At 35.3% G+C, this 26,552-nt stretch overlaps 1 protein-coding gene across 2 annotated transcripts in view; it reads left to right on the top strand.

Moving 5' to 3' along the window:
* GBE1 (1,4-alpha-glucan branching enzyme 1) overlaps positions 1 to 26,552 on the top strand; it is a 165,932-nt gene that overhangs the window by 35,247 nt on the left and 104,133 nt on the right. For both annotated transcript variants that reach the window (XM_086763726.1, XM_086763735.1), the window contains exons 2-3: positions 4,106 to 4,275; positions 12,216 to 12,331. In XM_086763726.1, the coding sequence (XP_086619852.1) occupies positions 4,106 to 4,275; positions 12,216 to 12,331 (286 nt within the window). The remainder of the gene's footprint in view (positions 1 to 4,105; positions 4,276 to 12,215; positions 12,332 to 26,552) is intronic.

Genomic DNA, 26,552 nt, shown 5'->3' on the forward strand with positions numbered 1-26,552 from the left:
GTGGTAGAGGATTGGGAAAAAATGCTAATGTAAAAGTACTATCCTGTTACCAAATGTCTTGTTTCAAGCTGGGTGTATTTGTGCTTGGGGAAATGCCAAGACTGTGAAGTCTTTGTTTCCAGTAAGTCTGAAGAAAAGACCTAATTTTGGTATTTTAAACTCCATTGGCCTGTTTACAGAGATGAAATGAATGGATATGGGACTTGAATTGAAAAGCTTATTTTTCCATGAGAAATCCAGGAGCAAGGAATACAACAAAAGCAGCCCCCTTCTGCTGTCTGCACCTGTCAGGTGTGTGGTGTTTTACCTGACTGTAGTAAGGGACTTGATGTACAACTTTTTCCAGTTACTCCAGACCCTCTGTACCTGAAGTTCCGTGGATCTAGTTGTTGCTATATTTACTTTTTTGTCCAAAGGGTAATGGTTGTACTTTCCAAGACATACTTGGGTAGTTTTTACCTTGTAATCCTCTTCAGTGTCAACTTTAATGCAGGGTAATAGAAAAATCTTAAAAGACTTTGCAGTCACTCATTAAGCTCTGAAAGCTTGAAAAATGTGAAGGCAGAAGTCAGCCTTTTGTCTCGACTTGTAGCTCTGCATGCTGTTACTGATTCTATTCACATGTCCAAAATTTTGCAAGATTGTCTCACCTTTGAAATGTGTCCCATGTGTCCAGAGTCTGTCTGACTATATATATCAGGTGATTGCATATATGTAAGTGAATATGATGTAACTTTCAGTGTTAAGAGGGAATGATGAAATGTAGTTTCATCAGTCTACTGTCTACCTCTCTTCTTTTAATGCTTGTATGCTGTTAGGAAAGAACATAAATCTTTGGAATTGGTTGCACAAAAAACTTCTTCCTCTCATTTTCTGTGTATAATTTGGGGTTTCCATTTGGAAGATGAAGATGTTTAACAAGCTTCAGTAATGTAGAAATGAAAACCAAAATTTCTGTGAAAGCAAAACCTTAAGTTTCCTAAATCTGGATCATTAGCATGCCCTTAACAGAATTCTTTCCTTTAAAGCAGCAGCAGGATACAGAACAATACTTTTCTGTTACAAGACCTTCTATGACAGGTAACCTTGTTCTGTGTCCAGATGTGTTTCACCTCCTGAGATGAGTTTTTTTTTTTTGAATAGTTCACAGCACAAGTAATTGATCCATTTTAGAAGCTAGTGGGTTTTTAATGAACTTTGAGCAAACTCCAGTTCTATAGTTAGTAATTTCAAGAGGTGGTTAAAAAAAAAATTAAAATTGAATGCTTTCTAGAATATAATTTAAAAGCAATTATGGAGAGCACTAGTTGTTTCAATAATCATTATTTCTGCAATGATGATACAGCAGTAATACCTGGATTAACTTGCTCTATCACAAGCAGCATGCTTGTGTGCAAATTGAAGGGCCATTTGTACTCTATGTACATGGTGCTGTATTACTTGTTCAAAATCTGTCATATATAAAAAGCTATTATTGTAGTAATATTTTACATCCCTAATCAACAACTTTCCCAATCTGCTTCCTTCCTTGACGCCCGTCCTCTAAAAGCAGTTGTTTCTGTTGGGCATGTAATCTTGCTCACCACTGCTGCAAAGTGAGCAAAAAGAGTCTTCTTTTTTTTAACAGTACTACCTGTGATTATTTCACATATCAAGTGTTGTGATCTCTTTGTATGCCTAAACTTTGAAGCAGTGGTTCTGTAAGTATCTAGAGGTTAGTGTTGGTTTTTTGGGTTTTTTTTTTTTGGTGGGTCGTCCCCCCCCCCCAATGTGTAAATTGTATAATTGTTTTCTGGAAGTCCATTTTCATCCCTCCCACCCCATAAACCTACTTTCAAATCCTGAATTTGTGTGCTATTTATTTATTTGGGATGAGATGAATGGATTTGATCCTCCTTTGTGAGGGAGGACTAACTGAGAAAGAGCAATAGGCAGTCAGCATATGTGTGCCTCTAGGTTATATGAAGCTTATCATAACCTTGTTCTTTTCTACAGAGAGATTTCAGTCCTTTCCTGTGACCTGCTGTTCTTTGTTAATAAATGTATCACCTCCTTCCTCTCCAGCTTTCAAAGATTTGTATGACTGACTTTTGTTTAAAGATGAAGCTAAGCGGTGTTCTACTTCTTCCTGAATGTGGGAATGCCACATCTAGCCAAAAGTGTTCTTAAAGCTGTGAAAATGTATTTGTACTAAGTATGGGAGGGGAAAAGATTAATTTGGAGTAGATAACCTAAGCCAGAATACATTTTGTATTGCAAGTGTGTCAGATTCATTGCTCTGGTTAGATCTTTTCTGGAGTTACGACAGTTACCTGTGTCATATACACAAGGGTTTCTGCTTCAGCTGCAGTGGAACTAGTGAAAAATAATACATGTGACAGGCAGCAATTTTGAAGCAGCTTGTGTATTGCAGAGAAACTGAAATTTGCAGATAGCACTGTGTTCTTGTATAATGTAACTGTTACATTGTTAAAGGAAGGCTTAAATATTTTTAAAAATCTATGCAAGTCAAAATACTATTGTTTTTTTTCAAGAAGAACCCTTCAATAATGGAGTAATTTTACCTTTACCAAATGTTGTATGTTGAACCTTTGAGGCTGTTTGTGACTTCCACTGTGTTTCTGTATTTAAACTTTATTTATATAAATGTTTCTGTGATTGCAGTTGGTTAAGACTTGAGTCAGCTGGTTTTGTGTATATATACAATACACATATACTTGGAAATCTGACAAAAAATTCTCCCTCAAGCACTATAAATGAAATTGATTATCAGAGCAGTAGTAGTTAGTAATGCACTTCTGAGGATTATACCCATGAGCAAATTTTAAAGGAATGATGCAGGTGGATGGGCAATAAGTTATAACTGTATTTGCTGTAGTGTGTCCTGAGGCATTTTTCAAGTCTTGCTGTCTTTAAAGGTGAGCATCAGTCTTCATAATAAAAACTTGCTGGGAGATTAACCTCGAAAGCAGTCGTAGTACTCTAAATTAATATAAGTGATGTTATTTTACCTTAACCAACAAATAGACATTTTAATCATCTACTTTGAACTAATTAAGAGCCAATTCTAAACAAAACTTTAAAACAAATCACAGAGCAGTGTCTTAAGTCCCGATACTGCAGACAGGTTACTGTCTTCTTTTTTTTTGTTGTTTGTTAGTGTTATGTGGTGGTTTTTTTTTTTAACCAACAAAGTTTAGTTCCATAGTACTGTTTTGCTTCTTTTCTGTTTCTTTTTTCACAATACAGTAAGTGTAATGAAGCAAGCAAGTTGCTCTTGCTGGGATTCTTATTAGTTTTTCTACATTTCAGAAGACTCTCTTCCATTTATGGAGAACATAAACACATTTCTAATTTACATTTGGGGTGTGTTATTTAAAACAAACAAAAAAACTGTATAGGTAGCACTAATAAAATTATCAACCGAAGCTTTTAGCTCTGCTTCTTCACATAATAGCTTACATTTTAGGAGTCAAAGTTGATCATCTTATTTATATTGTGCACCTGATGTGTGTTTCTTGAATTGATGGGAACTTCTTGGAGTCTTGGAGAGAGGCTGCCTAAGGAGCTGCTTGCTGCAAGTGCCAGACTACTTTCTCCATACCTACATATGCTGTACTGCAAACTTTTCTGTGCCCTGAGATTGTCTATTAAAATTGGCTGTGAGAGATGTAGCAGGGCTATACAATTCTCCCTAGGAGGCCTATGTCTAGTATTAATAAGATGGAGGAAAAAGTGCTAGGCTGCTCAGAGTGTGAAGTTCTCCTGTTGTGTAGTAATACTATGATTTCTTGACTGCCAGTCAGGAGTTGTAGTCTTCGAGTTGACGTGCAAACTGTTCCCATAAAGTAGAGAAAATACGAACAAATGTGAAGATTGCAACTTTGCACTGTGTAACAACCATGGGAAAATTGTATGGTTTGTATTTGATTTTTTTTTTTTATTTCTAGTTCTATAGAAAACAGTGAATCTGATATTGCAGTTGGAGGACATTGTGTGACAGTGTTTCTCACTTCAATGTTTTTTTCGTGTTTTCACACTTGTTATGATAAGAAAGGCACTTACTAAACTTTTTTTAAAAAGTCTTATCTGTTTTCCTTGAAAGGTATTCTCTGTTTTATAACCGATTGAAGAACATTGAGGAAAATGAAGGAGGCCTTGATAAATTTTCGAAAAGTTACAAAACCTTTGGAGTTAACCAATTTGTGGATGGTGGAGTATATTGCAAAGAGTGGGCACCGGGAGCAGAAGCGGTGTTTCTCACAGGTGACTTCAGTAAGTATTTTTAGGAATATTTTTTCTCTTCTGTGCTATGTTTTAGATAAATAGCCTGTTCACTTAAAGAAAATTTTGTATCAGTGATGAAATTCTGATAGTAAAATTGTATGGAGTGGCTGGCTGGTGTCATGCGAATTCATAACTTAAACGGATTATCTTCTAGTCTACATTGCAATAGCCTGAGAACATAGATGTTTCTATTGTATGGCCAGTATTATGTATATCTATTTTTTTTAATACCCGTAAAGCAATGACTTGTCTAAAGGATCTGGCCTGATCACAATGCAGCTTTAGACTGAATGTGTCTAAACTACCTGAGGTTCTTCCTAAAGCCCCACAGATAGGCTTCTATAAAACTGTATGCAGAGAAGGAGGAGTAACAGTGGAATAATTTGCTTTATCTTTGACTGTCAAACAGTGGTGTTAGACGTCTAAGGACCGAGGCCCTTCAAAATTTCCACTAATCATTCGGGTGTAGACAAAAGTCCTGCTTCAAAATGGTAGTCTGAAATCAAACTAAGGCACTTATGAAAGAGTGGGTGATGTTCTGTTTTGAGGGGAGGAGAAGGAAGGATGTTAGCAGAACAGGAAGGTGGCAGGATTACATGGAAGAATCACATTGCTTACTGTGAGAACTGGGAGGACATTGATTCACTTAAAACTTGGGACAAATATGAATTTACTCCTGATTCAGAAGGATAGCTATACTCAAATAATGTTCTGCAAATTCTTAAATGGAAGTCAAATGTGGTTTTGCTCTTAAATCTTGCAATACTTATTCTATACTCTCCTTTTTGTTTGGTGTTTTGTGAGTTTTTGTTTTATTTTTCCCTTTCACCTCTCTGCTCTATCCATTGATCAGGGTTAGGTATTAGTCCATCAAGATACTAGGAATTTCATTACTGGCTCTTACTGAACTGAGACTTTTATCTGTGAAATGATTTTGTTCATTTAATTGCATTTCAGAAGTATGCAGTGTTATTTATTCAACTTTTGTTTTACGGAAGTACTTAGCTAGTGCATGTTCAGTGTGTGTATTTATACTAAAAAAAAGTATGAATTTCCAATTTGAGGCAGTTAAAATACTTCTGCTTAAACAAAAAGTTAAATGTTGGGTTTTCCTTCTTCCTTACTCTTGTTTGAGGAAAACTATTAAAAGGACAAACTCTGTATTTGAGGGAGGAAGTTGTGAACTTGAAATTGTATGTGCTTATATAACTTCAAAAATTATAAGATATATTACATATGCCATTAGCTGTAGTATCTAGTGGTGCTTTCTAAAGTATTATGGTTAAGCTTCTGTTAAAATGTGCACAGTAATAAAGAAATAAATTAACTACCCAGACAGTGTTCTTCAGATTCATTGTTAAGATTTTTTTTTTGTCAGTGCTTCATAGCAAACAGTACTGTTTTTTAGCAGTATTTTTCTGTAGTCTCAAGATCAGTATACTTACAAATAGAATAAGCGAAAAGAAAGCATTGTCAGAGATTTGTATTTTCTTTTTCTTCAAGAACGCAAAGGGAGGGTGTGTATCCACTATTCACTGTGATAATTTAAGTCCGTAGAGAATGACTATTTTTAGAAAAATCTTTTTTTTTAGTGCGGAAGACTATTTTCAATCATACTCCTGTTTGATATGGTTAACCTAGTGAATGATAGCTTTCCTTGAAATACTTCTTGTTTTTTTTATTGGAATAGGCATTGATAAAATAGGGTCATGCAGTACTTGATTTTTAATATGAGAAACAAATACGTCCTCTGATTCAAAACTGACTAATGAATCACAAGTATAGTTCACCTACTGCTAGATTATAGTGATACCAGCTATCAATATTGACTGCAAGACAGCTAGATGAGGATATTTTAATAGCTCAACTTGATATATAAATGCACAGAAAATTCTCCTCCTTACTGCTCCTCTGCTCCCTGCAACCCCACCCATTATTCAAGGTTTTTATGTGATGGACATAATAATCTTTAAGTTAAATTACTCAACACAGTTGAATACTATAATACATTTTTGTAAATATGTATTTTAATAGCCATTTTAAAAACAGACTTTTAACGAAATTAAAAAATAATACTTTAAAAAGAGGATATAACATGTAAATTTGCTTGATAGGTTGAGAGGGGATGTACACATATACCAGAATACAGTAGCTAAAAACTGCAATAATTTTTTAAACTCTACTTCATTTAAAGTATTTCATGTAATACATCGTGTGAAGCAGAAATTTAGGACTAATGTCTTAAGAGTAGTTGCAGCTACATTTTAATGAAACGTGGCAGTAAGAAGTCAAAAGATTAAAAAAAAAATTCACTTTAACGTGGAGAAACTGCTTTTCTCCTATGTATCATATTCATCAGTCATAATAAAGTATTCATTCCCATGGGGGAAGATAATGTACTCAGAAAGCCTAGAGGAATGGAAGACTGTCATTCAATTCATATGAGCTTTAATAATATTCTGATGAAAAATTGGGTTGCAAAACCCGAAGATTCAGATTCAGGTTGCTACAGGTATGTTTAATTCAAAGTGAATCCCTGTAACCTTTCTTTAAGTTTTCAAGCAGGTTAAAGTCTCAAACTAAGTTTGATTATATTGTATTTAAATTGAATATCAGGATTATTTTTAATAAGAATTTTTTTTTATAAAACTCAGCTTTTTCTGAGTAAATTGAACCACTTAAGGGGGAAGTTGGAAGTCATACAAAGAAACAAACCTGGAACTTAAATGACAGCAGCTCTTTAGGTTTTAGACTGAAATTTGATGGCATGTATTATTAAAACAGTCAATTCATGCTTTGTTTTTTAGTTCTCATGCAGGGAGATTGATAGCAGTGAAATTTGATGGCACGTAATATTAAAACAGTCAATTTATGCTTTGTTTTTTAGTTCTCATGCAGGGAGATGGATAGCAGTGTTTTCTCATACTGTTTCACTTAATATGATATTGCCTGTGAGTCTCTTAGATGTTTGATGGAAAGACACAAGAAATGACACAAAGTATTTGTCCCTGGTATTTAATCTGATAAGTATTTGAGGATCAAAAAGTAGTAAAAATTATAATGGCAAAAGCAGACTGTGTTACAGAGAACTGAGGCATCTTTCAGAATTTATATTTAAGCTGATAGTTGATAGTAGCTTTATTGTGAACTGTGCTTAAGATAAACATGAATAATTTATTTCTGTAACTATATATGCATGAAGCATCAGTGCTGCAAATGTAAAATGTTTTGTGATTAACTTTTATGCTTTATAGCAGACAAGAAAAGCTTTGATATTGAGGTATTTTGGTCCAAATTATGGTTTTCTTGTTCCTCATTCTGAGACACTTGTAACGAAATGGGGTAGCTCCTATTTATGGAATACTTCATAGTATCATCACCATGCATCTGGAAAAGAGCTAGAATCTAGTACTAGCACATAAATCTATATTTGGATTGGAAAGTGAAAACCATAAAATCAAGAAAATCACAATACTTTCAGAGTAATTTGTTCTCTTTAAAATGCCATAGTTTGAGAGAAAAAGATATTATATCTGTTGATACTCTGGTACAATGCTTTACTCTATCTGAAAAGTATTAAAGGAACATCCAAAACCATTAGGATTTGTCAGTACTTTTAGCCTCTCAGTAAATCAAGTGTATGAGGCAATTAGTCAGCTGAATTTCTGGTACTAGAGGCATTATCAACATTATAGCTTCCTTAAAAACTCCCAGTGATAACACATTGAATCATTTTATTTGGGTGCTGTATTGCTCAGGAACTTGGTGACTACTGGCAACTTATTGCTACTTTACAATCAGCTGTTTCAGAATAAGTCACTGAACCGCCAAGTTTTGAGGGTAACGTACAGAATTTGTTGGGGAGTTAGAACACTCAAAATTGTATCTGACCGTGCAGAGACTCAGTAGGTTATCTGTAAACAATATTTTAATTAAAAGAAATGTTACAAACTTTTAAGAAGCTTGAAAGAGTAAATATGCATATGCTAATTTGGAAGTCAGTATTTGATACAATATATTGTCATACTTGTGGTTTCTGTTCTTTAGTTACCTTTTTTCTCTTATTTTCTTTACTCTCCCTCCCTCCCAGCTAGCATTGAATCTAAAATGTTGATCGCTCTGGAATGTCCGTTTGTTTTGCTTTCTGCTTCCTTTTTCTTGTACTAGTGGAGAAGGCATCTGCTGGGACTGGAGGGTGTAGGGAGGGTAGGCTGGTTGGTTTGGAGGGGAGGCTTATTTATTACTTAAATTCTGACAGGCTTCCTTCAGAGTAAAGAAAGGAGAAGTTAAGCCACCAGCCCTTATAATGTGGATATCTGACAGCTGATTGGAAACTTTTAATGTCTTAGAATGATTCCCCCCCGAGACTAGACTCCAACTTTTAACTAAATGGAGTCTAGATACTTTTATGATAGGATGCTGAACTTCTTACTACTTTCTTCAAAACTCTTTATAGAAAAATACCTAGACTTCATGAGTAAAGTGAAATAGCACTATACTTGTGTGGCTGCAGACAACTGAAGGCGGCAGACTGAAGTATAAGCTACACCAGGGAGACATCTCATCTGAAAAGTAAAGACATTTGTTTTTTATGTCAGTGTTTAAATTGTTTAATCACTTTTTAAGCAGATTATGTTAATGATCCTTCTACTGAGTTGTTGGAAATCAGGCAACATAGAAGGAAGACTGCGTAATTGGCCACGATACGGAACAGTATAGGTGGTTGTAACAGAGGTCATGAGAATTTTTTTCTTTCAGTAATGTAAGAATTCAGTGTTCTTGGTGTATGTAATGAACTTAACTTCAGGCAATTTCCCCAAGTGAGTTTTGTAGAGACTGGGCCTAAGGCTTTTGCTATAACTTTTTATTTTGCTCCATATTTACGAGTCATCACCTGGCATGTTTGGTTCAGTTCATGCATAGTTCAAAGCAATGAAGATGATCAGATATCTATGAGGGGAAAGAAGGTTGAGGAAGTTGGTAGTAATTCCTATAAGAAGGTCTTGACTATTGTAAATCCTAATAGGTTCCTTAAAGTAGTCGTCTTAGAACTTCTAAATGTTTGTTACTTTTTTCAACTTCTGTTTTCCCATTTTTGCCTGAATTGTTTATTTCAGACAGTTTAGCTGTTTGCAATTGGAAATAAAATATCAATTTTAACTCTTACCACCTTCATGTGGTTTTTTTTGTTCTTGCTTTTCTGTTAAAAGAAAAAGTGTTTTTTGGAGATCATCTTTGTGAGCATTCAATATAGTTCTTACTATATGTTGGTATTTGAAGTTTAGATATTGTTTCTGATGTTATATTCCAGGTGAAGGTCCTGCTTTGTACAAAATGTATTGTAATTGTCCAGACACAGGCACAAGTTCTTCCAGATATCGTCAGTAGGTTTCCAGGGTCTTACCTAGCTGTGTACCCTGCAGTTGTCATTCATTTTGCTTTAAGGACTGTATCAGTGCCACTTGGATTATGTAAATATCTTCTAAAAGAGCATGTAATTTTTCTAGTTTATGCATAATATATTGCCCTACTTTCTACCTCTGACTCCCTTTTTGCCCTTTAAGTACCTTCAATGCTTTGGGATCATTCAGGAGCCCTTAGATGACTGTTGTCCCCCTCTCTTTCTCCTAGTGATGATCATTGACAGACTTGTAACATACAGCAGGTACCATGTTATATGACTTGATTTTTTTTTTTCCCCCCTAAGCCCTAAAATCCTAGTGATGTATTCTACATCTTTTTAACTGCTTCCTGAAATATAATACATATATGTATTATAGCATATAAACACTATATGTAGTGTTTGCAGTTCTGACATTCTTTTAAGGAGAATTGCTTTATTGCTAAGATATTGTTTGTTTGATGTTGGTTTTAGTATTCTTAGTAGATGTTAGTAGTGTTTGTTTCATTATTTTTTTTTTATTGACATTTCAGAGTAAAACCAAGGGGGAAGACTAAATCTTACTAATATACAAGCTTTTCTGTTGTTAATCAAGCAATATTTTAGTAAATACTTCCCTTCTGCTGGTGTGTGTATTTTCCATCTGCACTATTGGATAGTATATAGATAACCTAATGGTGATAAAAACTATCATCTAAATGGAGTATTGAGTTAATTGCATTTCTATTTTTTTTGAGCATGGGAAATGCTTTATTATAATAACATCTTCATTGGTTTTGACATTGTTCTCTACTATAAAATGAATAGGTGCTAGAATATTTGTCTTACATACTTATTTTTGTTGTGTTGTCTAACTTGTTTGATTTGTGCCTTTCAGTTTTGTTCTTTAAAGATGGGCAGTTCTCAGGTTTAAACAGCTGTGTAAGAGCAACTAGCAAGTTACTTTGAAAGCAGCCTAGTCTTTCTTTGAAAATCGACACCCATATATTGTTAGGGAAGGTTATCTTTTTTTTTATCAGAGCAGATAATATTTTGTTTACTGACATTTATTGGAAAATCCATATGCTGATGAATATAGATAACTTCTTCACTTCTCTGCCTCCCCTGTCTTGATTTCCATGGTGTCAAAAGTGATGATCCTGCTTCAGTGGAATGTCTAGTTTTTGACTGAATTGCTTTTAACCCTGACTACCATGTTTAGTAGTGATATTGTTTTATATTGGCTTAAACTAGTCATGGAACTACGGTTTAGGATGTGAACAGTTTTTTAGTGGTTACAGAATGCCTGCCTAAGACTATGCACTGCACCTCCTGTAAATAAGTCACTGAAGACTACTTATTCTTCTTTCATTGAGAGGTAAACCACCTCCCTTTTTTTTTTTTTTTTTTTTTTTTTTTTTTAACTACAGGACATGACGTGCAGAAAGATTGGCATGTGTTGCTTTAATGTCTTGCAATTCAATTTTCTGTGTTGACTGGTTTCTTCTTAGCTTAGGAGTTTCTGTAGGCTTGAACTATGTGAGATAGACACATTTCAAGAAAAGAAAAAAAAAAGTAATTTTCAAACTTGGCTTGCCACTTCCTTCTAGCCTAGAAATTATTACATTGCCCAAGTCTGTCTGTTCAGAAGCTTTATATTCAGCCTCATTCATGAGTTAACCTTGAACATGCACACAAACACACAGGATCTTCGTGGCAAATGTCTATTCAGTTGGGCAGGTCATATTGATCAAACTTGCACTTCTTCAGGACAAAGAATCTTGAATTATGGAACCTAAACTTGGTTTGTTAAACTTTTTTTAATGAAAAAGGAATCTTCTTCAAGACTGACTTAAATACAACTGGCATTTCAGGTCAAATTTCCTGACTATGTTTTCATTGTCTGGTATTGTATGCTTTCTTAGCCATTGCTACCAAGTTTGTCTGAGTTTCCCCGTTATTTTTCCTATTATATATGCTTAATGAGTCAGTTTGTCAAAATAGCGGCAACAAGCAGTGTGTGTGTCCAAACCTGATTTGAGCATTCAGTTTATGGAGGTTGGTTTGGTTATGTTTTTCCGAACTCACTTCCCCTCTCCGTAATCAACAGCTGCTAATTATTTTTTTTCCATTGTGTTGTAACAGATATTTCTACTGGCTTGTTTAGGCTGTGAGGTTTTTTTTTTAATTCTACATTAAGCATTACTTTTCACCTATTAATTTTCATACAACCATGATTTTGTGGTATTAAAATCAGTAGTGTTTTTTTGGGGAGGAGGAAGTCGTTTTTAGTTTGATCAAAGAATGTAAAGCAGAAATAATTTCATCATTGTCAAATTAGAATTGGAGTATGGTTTCCTAGTGAAAATCTTAATCATTTTATTGAACCTCTTTTGAATATATGTAGTAGTATCAGATATAAAAGTATTTGTGTCTGCTGTTACTGAAGTTTTTTTTCTGAAAAAGGTGGAACATGCTTTTGTACCTTTGAATTGTAATTGGACACATTTTAAGATATAATACTAAGCGTATTTTTCTTAAATTGCAGATGACTGGAATCCGTTTTCGCATCCATACAAGAAGATGGAGTATGGGAAGTGGGAGTTGTTCATTCCACCTGGACAGGATGGTTATTCTCCTGTGCCCCATGGATCAAAGCTGAAGGTGTTGATTCTAGGCTTACTCTGTTCGATTCTTGCAATCCTTCTTATTCAATTGTCCTTTCTGTTTTCTTTTAAGTAACTTTACATTTTTTTTTAATTGTTCTAAGAAGCAGAATCAGTTTATCTACTTGTGCAAAGTGACCTCAATGAGTGAAACATTAACATGTAACTCTTCATGGTGTTTAGGAACAGGCATATGTGTCTGAAATATGGATACAATGTGTTGTTGCAGTCTTAGAAGATGAAAACAGTATTTTAAATATTGATCATTTGAAAAATGATAGTGTATGGATGATGTCTCTCTATGTTGATGCAACTACTTGGGATTGAGATCCTATTCAAATCTCAGTACCTTGGTAATTTTTGTGACCCGTTTAGCTATGGCTTTTCAGGTGATCTTTTTGTGTTGCTTTAGTGGTACATGCAATCTTGTAAAACTTCTGCCTGTCATTTAGGAATCAAGGGGATGGAGCAATAGGCTTAGGTTAAGTAAGTTAAACTAAATACAGACACAGGGAAAACTTAGTTATTTTGTCAGTTGTATTTAATGAGTATCCATGAGCATGAAATCCTTTGCTCCAGAAATTATTTGAAACTTTCTTAGAGCTGTCAGCTGCCATAGTTGTTATGCTTAGTGCGGATATACTTAATAACAACTGTCAGTAGAGTTGATTATTTCTAAGTGGATACTGATTTCAGTCAAATATGTACTTCTGAGAATTTGAATTGTTGCAGTCAGAGCTTGAGTTCCAGAGATATTGGATGCTAACGGGACAGTAATGAGTCGTTAAGAAATGTACTGAAATCATCTATGGACTAGAAAAATTAAGAAACTGGGAGCATTTGTATACTACTTCTATATTTTCAGGGCTTCCATCAACAAAACTAATACTCTGAAAAAATGCATTTTTTTTCTACTGAAAATCAACTTAGGTAAACAAGGAATCTGCTGAAACAGATAGGCATAAAAATGATGTGGAAATGCTTACTCAGTCTGTGTGCTTATCTCTATGCTGCTTGTTATGGCCTATGAAATTATCCCAGTAATAAATATGGATAACTTGAAATTTAGGAATAATTATTCAGAGATGAGAAAGCTGTTTTTATTTTACAGAGCGGGAAAGAAAACAGTTGTCTGCAACTCAGAAATATAGTGATTATGCAGTAATGTATGAGATTGGAGAGTGGTTGCTTACTATTCTCCATAGTTTTGAGATGCAAGTAGGTTAGATTTTTGGATTGTTGCTACATTTACCTTTTATGTCTCCAAAACCATTGAGCTTGCTTACTATATTCTGTGCTCAGTGTAAGAGATAGGAGGTGTGAGTAATGAGGAGTCTTGGTAATTATTAACATAATAGCAAAAAGCATATATTCTTAAACACGTTTGGAAGAACAAGTTTTTTGTCTGTCTACCTATATCCTATCTTTGAAGTACAAGTCTTTATAGTACTTTCTCTCTTTCCATTCACCATTTTCTATGAAATATAAGCTCCATAAAACAAAGACTGTTATGCATAATTTGTTTAATATACAGAATTTTTGACTACTGATTACTCTTGATACTGATGTACTAGTAAGATGATTTGCTGTAGTTCTGTAGTTGCTCTGAGTCTTCTGGAAAGCCATGAGTCTCTTGCTGGCAGAGCAGAATGTGAGTTTGTTTTCCCTTTTAAACAAACAAAAAAAAAAAAGTAGGGGTTTTTACCCTCCACTACTTTAATCATGCTTTTACAGGGTCAGTTTTACACCAAGATGTATGCAGTTGTTACTGATACTCAAAATATGTGATTGCCAAACAGGCTTGTGAAGCTGGACTATGCCTGTGAGATAGGTCTGCTTTTGAGTGTGTATATTCTTGTCTTTAATAAAAAGGTGCAAAGATTTAGAAACTTGATTCACAAGTGCACTTAATCGTATTTGATTACTTCATCCATATGCAGCTGCTCCCAGCCTAATCTGTAACTTTGCTAAAAATCTTTCATGACACTTTGTTTTTGTTCCATAGTTCCTACGCAACTGAATCTGACACATCACAATGTACTTTCAATGTGATATAATTTGATATTATAACTAATGTGTTTTAAAAAAAAAGTCTAGTTAAGGTAATTCTAAAATGGTTTATCTGTCACAAAAGCTGGAATCAGGTTGGAATATTCCACGTGGTAGGCACCTATGTTACCCTCATGCTGTGGCTGATCAAAAAGATCATTTCTCATTCCACTAACGGGTTCAGAAAACATACTGCTCTTCTGGAAGTTTTCTTCAAACTGCATGGTTCTGTTAATTATGATGTTCATAAATGTGTGTGTGTTTGGGAAAGTGAGGATTTGTGTGGTATAGCACAGTTGTGCAGTTCCTTGCTCATGTAGAAGGTGGGAATGTTGGATTGTCTGTAGGTGGAAATTACTATGCAGATTGCAGAGCTAATGTTTAAATACACAGGTACTGTTGTCCGTGTGCACTAGACTAGGCAACAAAAACTGTCTTTTTAGTAATGAAAGTATTCTGTCTTTTGCTTTACTGAAGAATCATAAGGGCATCACAGGCTTTAAAGTTTCTTTTACCAAAATTGTTCTTAAATATTTAAGATAAAATAGTCCACTTTAGACATTTATGCAGTGATTAGATTAATCTGCTAGGTGAAAAAAGTCTCCTTCAGAAGGTCCTTATCTTTAGCTTCTGTCTACACTGTTTTCATCTTTAGTTCTACACAGGTGAATGCTGAGTTCTGAAATGGTGACGAGGTCATTCCTTTTAAATAAGTAATTTCTAAGCCAGAATGGGAAATGGGTGGAGTGTAGCTGGTGACACTAATTTAGATCAGGTCGCAAAATATTTTTGTAGGAAAATAAATGAAGAGCAGAGGTCAAACATTTGCCTGTTTTCAGTAGTAGTAGACTGTCTACTGTAGCTCTTCAGGCAGTCTTCTTGTAAGTAAGTATAAACATTGAAGAAGGTGAGTAATTAAAAAACCTGCTATAGATCTTCTGATACATTTCTGTGTGAAGGGATGGATACTTAGAACAGTTGAGTGACTCCCTTGTGGATTGACATCCATCTACAAAGTAAGGTTGCTTGCTAGAAAAGAGCACTACTTTCTTTGTTGCATGGGTCAGTGAGGAGCTTGAAGTTAAGTGAAAAAATACAGTTGCTGTTGTGGTTGTACGGTATTTGTTTGGGTTTGTTTTTCTTTAAAAAAAAAAATCCAAACTTCTGATAGATGTGATACACTGAGCACAGATTAAAAAAATAAACAAAACTAAACTTTGTGCTTTAAAATAAGCCTCTCTACCTCTGTTTCATTATTCTAATGGGAGTAGTTTGAGAGATAGTCTGGCATAACCAAAATTTCTGTTAACATGTTTGTCATTCTAACAGTGATGGCAGTAGAGGGACAAGTGTGCTTATCTTCTGTCATGATTGAAAATGACTGAATTCTTCCTTCATTGCCAGAGTATTCTTAATTACCTTTTCACAGTATGCAGCAAGCTTTTAGAAAAATTAACATGGATAGGCTTCCTTAGCAAGTCTCATCGTGTGGTGTTGTATGCATGCAGGAGTTTAATCAGTGTTCCACTTTGTTCTTTCAGTATTTATTTATAAATGAGTTTTACAACTGCTTAAAAATTAAGTTTTCACTGTAGTCAGTGAAGTCTAGAGGTGGAGCCAGTACTGGTAAAAATTGAGATCTTAACATCTACAGTGGGGGACTTGTTTAATATCCTTTATAGGAATGCCAAGGAACAACATAGAAAATACAGAACAGTTGAAAAATAGAAGCCAAGAATAATTCAAACCTAGATGAAAATAATTTCCAAATTCATGGCTAATAATCAAGTTTTAAAATATCTTCACAAAACTAAATAAGAAAAGATGGTTAAGATCAATACTTCCAAAATATTGGCAATTATGACTGAGCTACCTGATGTCCTGGAACATCGAATAGGAGGAGATCTGTGTAGTGGAACCACTAAGTTTTCTTCCATGAGCTGGAGAGAGTGATAAAACAGTAGTAATTATTCACCTTCTCTAGTAATGGCAGTAAATCTGATTTCTGAAATGATTTGACAGAACAAGAATTTTATATACTCATAAATTTATGTGACACTTTATCTGACAATATGCTGAGTAGGTGCATTAAATTAAAACATTCTATGCAGCTAAGTATCACTTGTACATTCACAAAATCTTGTTTAATGTAAGTGGTTCTGGCTTATTTCTCTTGGGTTATGAAGATAAGTCATGATGGCTGACATGCCTCCATAATGCAACTTTTACCAAGAGCAAGGTAAAGATGAGGAAGTTCTCTGTAAAATATCAATGACTAAATTTGTTGGTTTCTTATTACATTTTTGAAGCCATGTGAATTAACTACAAATGGGCAGCTTTCTCAGATAGCTTTTATGTAATTGAGTGTAGATAGATAAAAGTAAAAAAAAAAAAATTAAAAAAGAAAAACTCTATTTTACAGTTAATTTTGAGTTTTAACAAATTGTTTCTGGGCAGCATAACAGCCTTCATAATTTTTATGTGCTCCCACCACCCATCCCTGGACACCCACCACCCAACTGCGTGCTCCCACTACTAGTTCTGAGCTCTCACCAGAACTATTCATGTACAGCTCAGGGAACAAATAATGTAAGTTTTCGCTGGAAAGGTCACCTCAGAAAACGGTAGAAACTCTTTAAAACCTCTGCATTCTGTCATTTGCTAAATCTATATCCTTTCCTCCTTCACACACACATCTACATATGTGTGTCTCTGTGCATGTATATATATTTCAATGGTAAACTTCATAGTTTTTTTAGGGAGTGTCTTGTGTTGTAATGAGGTGATTAGATTTGATATCTTGTGCGCTTGTTAACACAATATTGTTCTATTGATATTCCAGACTGTTGCATGTTTGAGTGGTTTCAGTGATTGCTGAACAGCGGTTATAGGTGCCAAGTTCAATACAAAATTAGGGCTGATGTGAAGAACAGTCACAATATATAATCCTTTTTAATATTAAAGGGTGCAAAGGAGGAACTACGTTAAGTCATAACACTAACAGATTAGTTGTAGTTAACGTACCTGAAAGTACATTTGTACCCATGAGGGAGCTGGGGAGAGGAAAGTTAGTTGTCAAGAATATTATTAAAATGTCATCCTTAGAGTTTTTACCTCTGTGTTCTATATCTCATAGCGGATCTGTCGTGCTCTGTGTTTAACTTGTAAACCTTGAAAAGGAATCAAATATGGTGAGCAGGTAGGTTAATCAATGTCAGGGACTCACTGTTAGTAAAAGTCAGCAAATGTAATTACTGTCGCTGATGAAGTAGATGGTGTTGCAGCTGACCTGACTGATCAGGAAGTCCAGCAGCACGGTGTCAGGCTGGCTTCAAGTTCAGGTCTCATGCGCTTCAGGCAGTCTGCAGTCAAAACATGAAGGGGTTTTTAATGAGAATGTGGGAGCCCAGGAAAATTCTTAGTGATGCAGTAAGGGGCTGATGGTTAGGATGCTAGGTACAGAAGTATTAAAGATGTGGTGGGTTTCCTGTAATGTACAATGTAAATAGGTAATGTGCAGTCAGACAGCTTTTACAAGGGGAGCCCTAGGATTTCAATGGGAAGCTTCCTGAAGAAGTGTTTACTGTTTTCATCCATGTAGAAATACAAACATTTTTAACACTTCTTGTTTTCACCTCAGCTGGGAGGGCGGGGAATATCTTTGCTTATAGTCTGTTAAGTTCCATGTCACTTAAATTTTGTGTCTTAAATGATGTGTAGGATGGAAAAAAAAATTAAAATCACCAGGTCTGTAAAGTTGAACAGTGAATGAAACAAGTGTTCTGCAGTGTCGTGGTGTATAACCTATGTGGAAGGAGGAGCAGACATGGCAATCCTGACATTTTGAACTTTAGGGAACAGGATTAAGTCATCTAGCATATACATTCCTAGACATCAGTGGTGCTGAATGGGAAGTTAAGCATTATTTAAATCTGTGGCAATTTCCTTCATGTTTCGTTGCTTGATTGTGAGTTGTGACCCTTCAGCAAGTTATTGTAGACTTCTCTGGATTACAGATTAGGTTTACTAGCAGGAAGAGTTGTTATCTCATTGCGTGGTAAATGGTCTCTTGACTCTGCCAGTCTGGATTTGGTAAACAATGTGTGACTACTTGTGAACTCATAGGAGAGGTTGTAGCAGGGATGGAGCATTGTAATGCAGTGGACTGTTGCTCTGTGAAGTCTTTTTTTGCAGACTGAGCTCAGCACTTCAGAATATTCTTATTCAGTTATTTTGGCAGGCTTCGTTCTGCTGTGACTTGAGGATTGCACAATTCTTTGGTAGGAAGTTTTGCTATGTAAAAATACTTTCCTTTTAGTTTATCCATACAGAAGACTTATTGTTTCAGTTGATACTAGGTGTGTGTTAAAGCAAAATGCGGGGTTTTTTTTGAGGAAAAGGGAAAGATCTTAAAGAAGAAGGGTTCTTCAAATAGAATTTGAAGTCAGAGAGTCCATATTGAGTATATATAAATATGACTGGTTTAGGTGGGAATTGTTTTTATTTTGAAGATATGGCCACTGATTAGGTGAAGCTTCTGTCACTTTTTTCAGTGTGACTTACTGGTACGTACTTCGTAATTTTTAGGTGTATTTGTCTGTAATGTTAAGAGAAAATTGTAGGTCAAGGAGAAAGTGGAAGATAAACTTTGGTGTTCTAATGGACTTATTCTGCACTTTGGATGCCCAAGTCTTGTCAGATGGAATCTGTACTGGCAACACAGCCAACATCGGAGCTGTTTGAGGAGGACTTCTCTGAGGCATTTTGATAAAGTATTCAAGGTATGCTACTTCAGAATATCAGAAAGCAGTTAAGTTAATGCACCTAACAATGTGTGGAGAGGGTCAAGTCATGACAGACTACCTCAGAACAGCGGGAACGCATCACATTGCTCTGCACTTTTTTATTATCCACCAAAGAGATTGTGACCTAAGGTGTTAGAGACTCTTGAGTTGTTGGGCAGGGAGATAATAATAGCAAGAGGGAGAGGACAGGGGAAAGACCATTTGGGGCTGTAGGCTACGCCAGTTATAAGACACATGGGAGTATGTGGCGGGAAGCAGAAGTGTTAAGTATGACCTGCCTCATCTCCAAATGATGATTCGCTGTCATTTTGAAACAGCCATGAATGGGAGCATCAAAAAGTAAGCATGCTGTGTCACAACCACCCAACCACAAGGTACATTATGGAGCAGTTGTCCTTTACACAAACACTTTATAGTTGAGGATATGTAATACTTAATGCTTGGGTGCCCCTATTACATACTTCAAAAGCTTATTTTCTGCCTGACATGGCTTGAAACAATTTTTAAAAGTTACACTTATTGTGTGTAATGTGCTTTATTATTATGGTTACTCTTAAGACTGTACTTTCCTACCCTAAGCCTCTCAGCTACGTAATACATAGATGAATGCTTTCATGTTATGTATAGAAATTTTGATAGTCTTTGAGTTACATCACTGTTGTTACAGTAACTTGATTCTGCTTAAGTCACAGTAGGGGAAAGAAGTATTTATTGTACTGTGTATTTTAATGATTCAAGTTTTCCTTTACTTTTCTTAACTTGATTTTGAAAAAGGTTTTCAAAATTGGGATTCTAGACTGGAAGAAAAGTTTTGAATGTTGTCCTGCAGTGTAGATACGTATGGTGTTCTACTTTTTTAAAAATAAACTAGTTGTCTCTCAATATCTCATAATGCCACCTTTGTGTAGCTAACAGTTAGGAAACCTGTTGTTTCTTCCTGTAGAAATCAATGTACTTTCAGGACAGTTCATGATGATTAAGTGAGGCATTGTCTCTACACTTGTGCCTTTTGAAATCTCTTGGGAATGTTTCCACATGATACTGCTTTCGGTTTTGACAACTCTCCTGTGGTTTCCTGGATTTTAAGTTTTATTTTCCTATGGTCTTTTTATCTCTGCATAGATATTTTTGTAATACTAAGGTACTGTCTCCATTTTTTGTTTGTTTTTTAATATTGAAATGTATAATATAGTATTTTCTGTGGTTTTTTTTGGTTAGTATTTACTGATTTCTCTTAGTTTTCAATGAGAAGCAGGGAAATGGTAAAAAGAGCAAAAGCTTTCCTTTTTAATTTTATCCAGTAAACTTGTTAAATGTGTTCTTAGGTTCTTTACTGCAATTGAAATGCTTAATTCACAAATGGAGCTATATCTCCCTCTTTTGGAAAATCAAGTCATGACTTGGCTTTGAAGATAGGCTTTTGCTTCTTTTGTATCTCTTTATTTATTTATTTATTTTCTTTCCCTGAGGGAGAAGGGAAGGGGAAAGACAGGGGAATTGTGAACAAATATTTAATATCCCTAATAAGTTTAGAGTCTAATAGCTGATGTGATGATATATTTACAGGAAAGTAATCTGCATGGCAAATAGCAGTTGGCTTCTGAATTGCACAGATTTCTCTTCAGAACTTTATTAAATGTATAAACCACTCGAGAAGTATTATTGTGTCCGATAGCTAAGCAGTATTTTCTCAATATTTTATTTAAATGCTTATCCCTTCAGCAGATTTCTTTGCCAGAAAATTACGTGGAAGAAAAAAACAAAGCAGATAGCTCTTTCTCGACTGACTTAATTTTGACGGTAATCTTAAATTGATGGGGGAAAAAAAGTTGTAAAAAGGGACACTTGGAGTAATTTGTCTAGTGTTCTATTAATTTTTCTTTCAAATGTAACTGATTTGTGGTTTAGGAAGGACAAAACCCCGCAGAAGCAACACGCTATCCTTTTTTTTCTGAAACTTCTTTTTAAGATTTATGCTTAATCAGCTTGTTACGAAATAACTTCAGTGACTGCAAGCACCTTGACAGATAAACTTGATTTCTTGGTTATTTGGAGCAGTAGGAATAAAGCATGGTAAAGTTTTTCTGTTGAAGGTGGGTTCTGGAAAGATCTCCTGTTTTCCATGCCCCCTGGCCCCACTGGTTTGTATGAAGGGTCCATTTGGGAAGGTACTTCCGTCTAGGGGAAGCTGAAGTGGTGAGCAGCTTCTAATCTCTTTTCCTCCTTGCTGCCTCTCCTGAGCTTTGTTAGGCAGGGGTGTGCAGTAGCAAGAAGAGTAAGGCACTAGTGAAGAAGCTGTGTTCATTCCTTGCCTTCTGTTTCTGAGGCTATTAAAGAGGAAAATGCTTTATCTGGTCTCTAAAATCAGTCAGGTTGAATGAGACAATTCAAGAATAAAGCTCTTAACAGTGCTGTTCTAGCCTAAATTTTTGTCAGGCTTTTGTATTTTTATCTAAATCTTCTTTGAAGTGAACTGTGTCAGGCAAGGAACTCTGAATACTGGTCCTGGGTTCTTCAGCACGTTGCATTACCACCTTTCCAAAAAGTGTTCTATTGTGGTCTCATATTAAAAAACAAACATATGTTGCCTCTAAACTCCAGTGCTTCCCTCACAAAGCAGTATGGCCTGTAGGAACAGAATAGTAATGGTTGCCCTGTGATTTCCTCTGTGTGCATGGGGAAGGCAGCGGTGGTGATGTGATTTTATTACTTTTGTAAATGGGCTCAATTTATGTCATCTACTGGCAAAAGATCATCAGAAGTGTGTATTATATCCTGGGTGCTGAACTCAGGATTAGATACACTTTGTGGAAGAAAAGTGCACAGCTAAGGTGTGCAGGGAAAGGTATTTTCAACTGATAGTACAACTTCACTTCTCTATTTTGTAGCAACTTGAGGAAGTTGAGAAAAGGATGAACAACTTAAGAAAAAATAAATTTGATCTAATAGCAGGGTTGTACCAGTCACTGTACCAGTGACTCGAATGCAGAAACTATGTTTGAAACTGAACTGCTTTTATGAAATAAAATCTAAGACCAGGTTTTCTTACAGAAACAATATGTCCGAAGTATAAAGTTTTGGAGAGATGAACTTCAGTTGGTTCAGATTCTTTTGTATTCTTGTAAAGTTGTAGTGCTTTCTCTCAGTTACCCTATTTTTGCTAAAGTAAAAATGAAAACTGTCATTTGTCTACAGTGCATACTATATACTAAAAAACATCTTAGCATACATTCAGTTGTTTTCTTTCCCCATGTACTCTTAGACCAATGGAGGGAGGCAAGTACCTTGATGCTTAATTTCTAATGAATTTTATGTAGTGGAAAAACCTGGTTATGTTATTGCAGCATCTAACATAAAATTCCTAGAGAATCTTTAAGACCTAATCCTGTCATGGTTTTAGATGGAATTTACTTTAAAATGAAGTGCATGTTACTGAGATGAGATGGTGTTTCCACCTATGTTCTTGTGGCTTTTACACTTGGATAATCTTGCCTCAGAAATGAGTAAATATGAAGCTAATGAAATGCTATACATTTTAAAATATTGAAATAATAGCTTATTGCCCTTACATAAATAACAAATCATTGACATCTCCATATTTGTATTAAAGCTAGTCCACTCTCTCATGGTAGCTATTGTTGGTTTGATGGCCAATTTAATTTCATTGTTATATTAAAAGCCATGTATACCAACAATAATTTCAAGTGCTTTGAAGCTGTTAAAGTAATGAAATAATAATACAATGTTTCAGAGCAGTTTATTGGCTTGCATGTGTTCATCAGTTATCTAGTTATCGCCTCTTCATTTTCCTCTCCCCAACTCGAGTACAAATGATAAACCACTATCTAACAAATTTCCTGAACTGCAAAAATATTGCTCTAAAAGTCCATCAGATGCTAGCTTTAAATGAAAATAAATATCTGAAAAATAAGGAATTATCAAGACAGCGTGGTTCCCTTTTGTTTCCAGTGTTTGACCTTGTATTATCATCAGTGGAAACAGAGGCATATTACTTATGGCAACACCTCATAATTGAATACAATACTCACACATGGAATTAAAGTTTGCTTTAGATGCAGATACTGAAAGCTAAAGGAGTGGTTGCTCGGCAGAGAAATTGTCTGATCTTGTATATAACTTGTATATACTGTCATTTGAATTATTCTTCCACACTGTTCTCATCACCTGTGCATATGTAGACTGGCAGATGAGGTAGCCAAATGAAGCAGATGTGAGCAGAAGATGAAGGTAGGCAAACACAAAAGAAAGAAAGAGGATATGCATAGGCATATGCATTTTAAACATGATGTTTTGTGGCTTGTTACTGCACAGTTTCATCTATTGTAACAGTAGTATAACCACATTAAGCGGCATTTTACACATGGGTTTATCTGAATTTGTATTTATGACCAAACTTCTAAAGCTGTTAGACTTGCAAAACTTTCAGACTCTTTATTGTTACACATAATTTAAGAAAAAAATGAGTGGCTTCTCTTCATAGAAAGCAACAAATTTCACTGAGTCACAGTAGGTTGAAAGTTGCCGGAACACAAGAGCAAAATTTTCCTTTAAATGCACTGAGACATCCAGAAGAGGTTGGTGAATGTGCTGTAGGTGATATGGAAGACCCATGCTATTTTGGAAAGGCAGAATAGTGGGATACTCAAGAGTTTCAAAAAAATTTCAGTGTCTCTGAAAATTTAGGCCGCTGAACCTCACTTGTCCTGCATTGGAAGCACCATTAAATTAAATGAAACCTATTTCAGCTTCTGAATTGCTCCAATGTGTTATTGCCTTTTCTGTGTGGCACTAGACTGCCCTTAGAGTGATGATTTCTCCTTTACTGTAGTAAACTGCTTTTGAGAGTTTTAAATATTATCAAAACAGACCTGTAAACACTACTTGGTTTTACCCTACAGCTTACTCGCCATTTCATAAATTCCCTATGCTCTAGCGGGACAGACATGGAACACATTATCACTTTGATACCAATGCTCTTGTGAGATTTAGGTCCTGCTTTTTCTTCCACCAGACCAGCATTTAAAAAATCGGAAAGCAGCTTTGCACACCGATTTTTACGTAACTTCAGTCAGCTATTGTTGACTGTACGTTTGATTTTATTACAGCCATACGTTTCAGGTTTTCTGGCAATTTTTATTCAGATCTGAAAATTCTTACTTCTAAATTAATCACTTCAGCAACATTGATGCCTTAAAGCTCAGGTTACCAGGGCATCTTTTCACTACCTTGGGTGTACTCATCTATGAAATCCACTGTACTAATTAAACCAATGGTCTCAGATGCTAAACCTAGTATGCTGAACATTTCAGACAGAGATGATGAAAATGCACCAAACATCCCTATAATAGAAAATGCAAAAAACCCCACACATTTTTAATCTTTACATACAAAAGATGAGCAGCTTAGGTTATGCTCTTCACTTTTTGTTGTTTTATGGTTGTGCTTTTATGAACTGTATATTTATGCCATGTCCATTTTTAGAGTAAAGTGACTTCTTACTGTAAAATTTTGAAGGACGTTTTCATTCTCTCTTTCTGATGCTTATTTGTGTGAAGGCATTTATTTAGGTATATTTATACTGGTATTTCACTCTGAATGACACATGATTCTGGTTTCCAAGTTCATAAAGGATATTGGTGTTTTGCATATTATGTTGTGAATGTGTTTACCACAGTAGAAGGGGAAAAAAATTCCAAAACTATTCAGGTGGGCTGCATTTAGTGTAGGCAAATTCTATGTGACTGACTTGAAATTTTCCAGAGTCTTGTGTTAGAAATTTACAATGAGTAAGTCAGGTTGGAAACTATGGGGAATTAAGAAAATGACTTCTTATTACAGAGTTCTATATACAAAATATATGATAGTTTAGCTTTTTTAAGAGACTTCTCCCTCTCCTCTAAAAAAAAAAAGTGTTATATTGTCCATGTATTACACAGTTTGATAGTAAGTCCTACTGTCTGCTACAACATTACTTTGTTTCAGACAAAGAAATGTTTACTATAGATGGTGGCAAGTTCTCTTCATCTGTTTTTTTTTGTTTTATTTGTTTTTCTGTCCTTCTAAGTTTGGGCGATGTAAATGTAACTCTTGTGATATGTCCTTTTTTTTTTTTTTCTTAACTTAGTTTTGGCTCTTGCTATTAAACATATAAACTAATAGCTATTTGGCTATTAAACACAAACTGAGGAAGATGTCTTATTTTTACCTAGAAAACTTGGATTTTCTTTTCCCTGCACTTGTCCTCTTGTTAGATTGTTTTCAGTAGAGACCAGCATTGCTTCTCCCTGGTAATTTTAACATAGCTCATATTGGTAAGTGTTTAAAAAGTGATTTAAATAGCAAAGCTGAAGAAGGCCAAGTGTAAGCCATAATGCAGGTACTTAACTGTAATATGAAAGCATACTAATGACAAAGGGCAGTTTGGTATGTATTATGTGTATGTATACATATTCTTTAGAGAAGATTGTTGAATTAATTAGAAAATGTAAACTCAAATATAAACTGTTGACAGACTAAGTGGTAGCTTAGGTTATGTGTCATAACTGTTAAAAATTAGTTTGAAAAGAGTAAAAAAAAAAAGCAAATTTGGAACAAAAGTACAGTATCTGCTAAATAAACTCATAGGTACTTTGTCAAAAGGACTATGTGGTAACTATATTCAGTATTCTTTATGCATATATAACCTGCAGCAGCAGTGCAGAGCGTACATGGCAGGTACTTTTTGTATCTGAACACTACAGAGAATGGACCACAAGTAATAGTTTCGGGTGAGTGGAGTGAGAGTTGTTTATCTGTCTTTCAATTTTATGTGTGTGCTTTATATTATTACTCCTTTTATTACAACTTTTATTTATTTGTAATTGTTTCAAGAAATACTAAAGCAAATGCGGGAATTAAAACTGTTGGACTGTGTCATAGTTCAGCCCCGATCGGGACCAGACTACGCAGTCTCTCACTCCCCTCACCTTCCGAGAGAGTAGGGGGAGATGATATAAGAAAAACAGCTTGAGGTTTGAGATAAGGACAGGGAGAAAATTCTTAAAGTTACTGTTACAGGCAAAACAGACTCGACTTGGGGAAAACTATTCATTTACTACAAACAGCAGGATAATGAGACAGAAAACAAGAAAACCTCCCCCCACCCCTCCCTCTTCCCAAGCTTAACATTATCTCTACTACCTTCCCCACCCCCCCCCCCACCCGAAGCGGCACAGGGGGGAAGAGGGAATGGGGGTTGCCGTCAGTTCATCACACATTGTTTTACACCGCTGCTTCATGGTCGGGGGAAGAACTCCTCACATTCCTCCCCTGCTCTGTTGTGGGGTCCCACCTATACACCACAGT

This window comes from Chlamydotis macqueenii, chromosome 1 (assembly GCF_036417535.1).
Source record: "Chlamydotis macqueenii isolate bChlMac1 chromosome 1, bChlMac1.mat, whole genome shotgun sequence".
NCBI lineage: Eukaryota > Metazoa > Chordata > Aves > Otidiformes > Otididae > Chlamydotis > Chlamydotis macqueenii.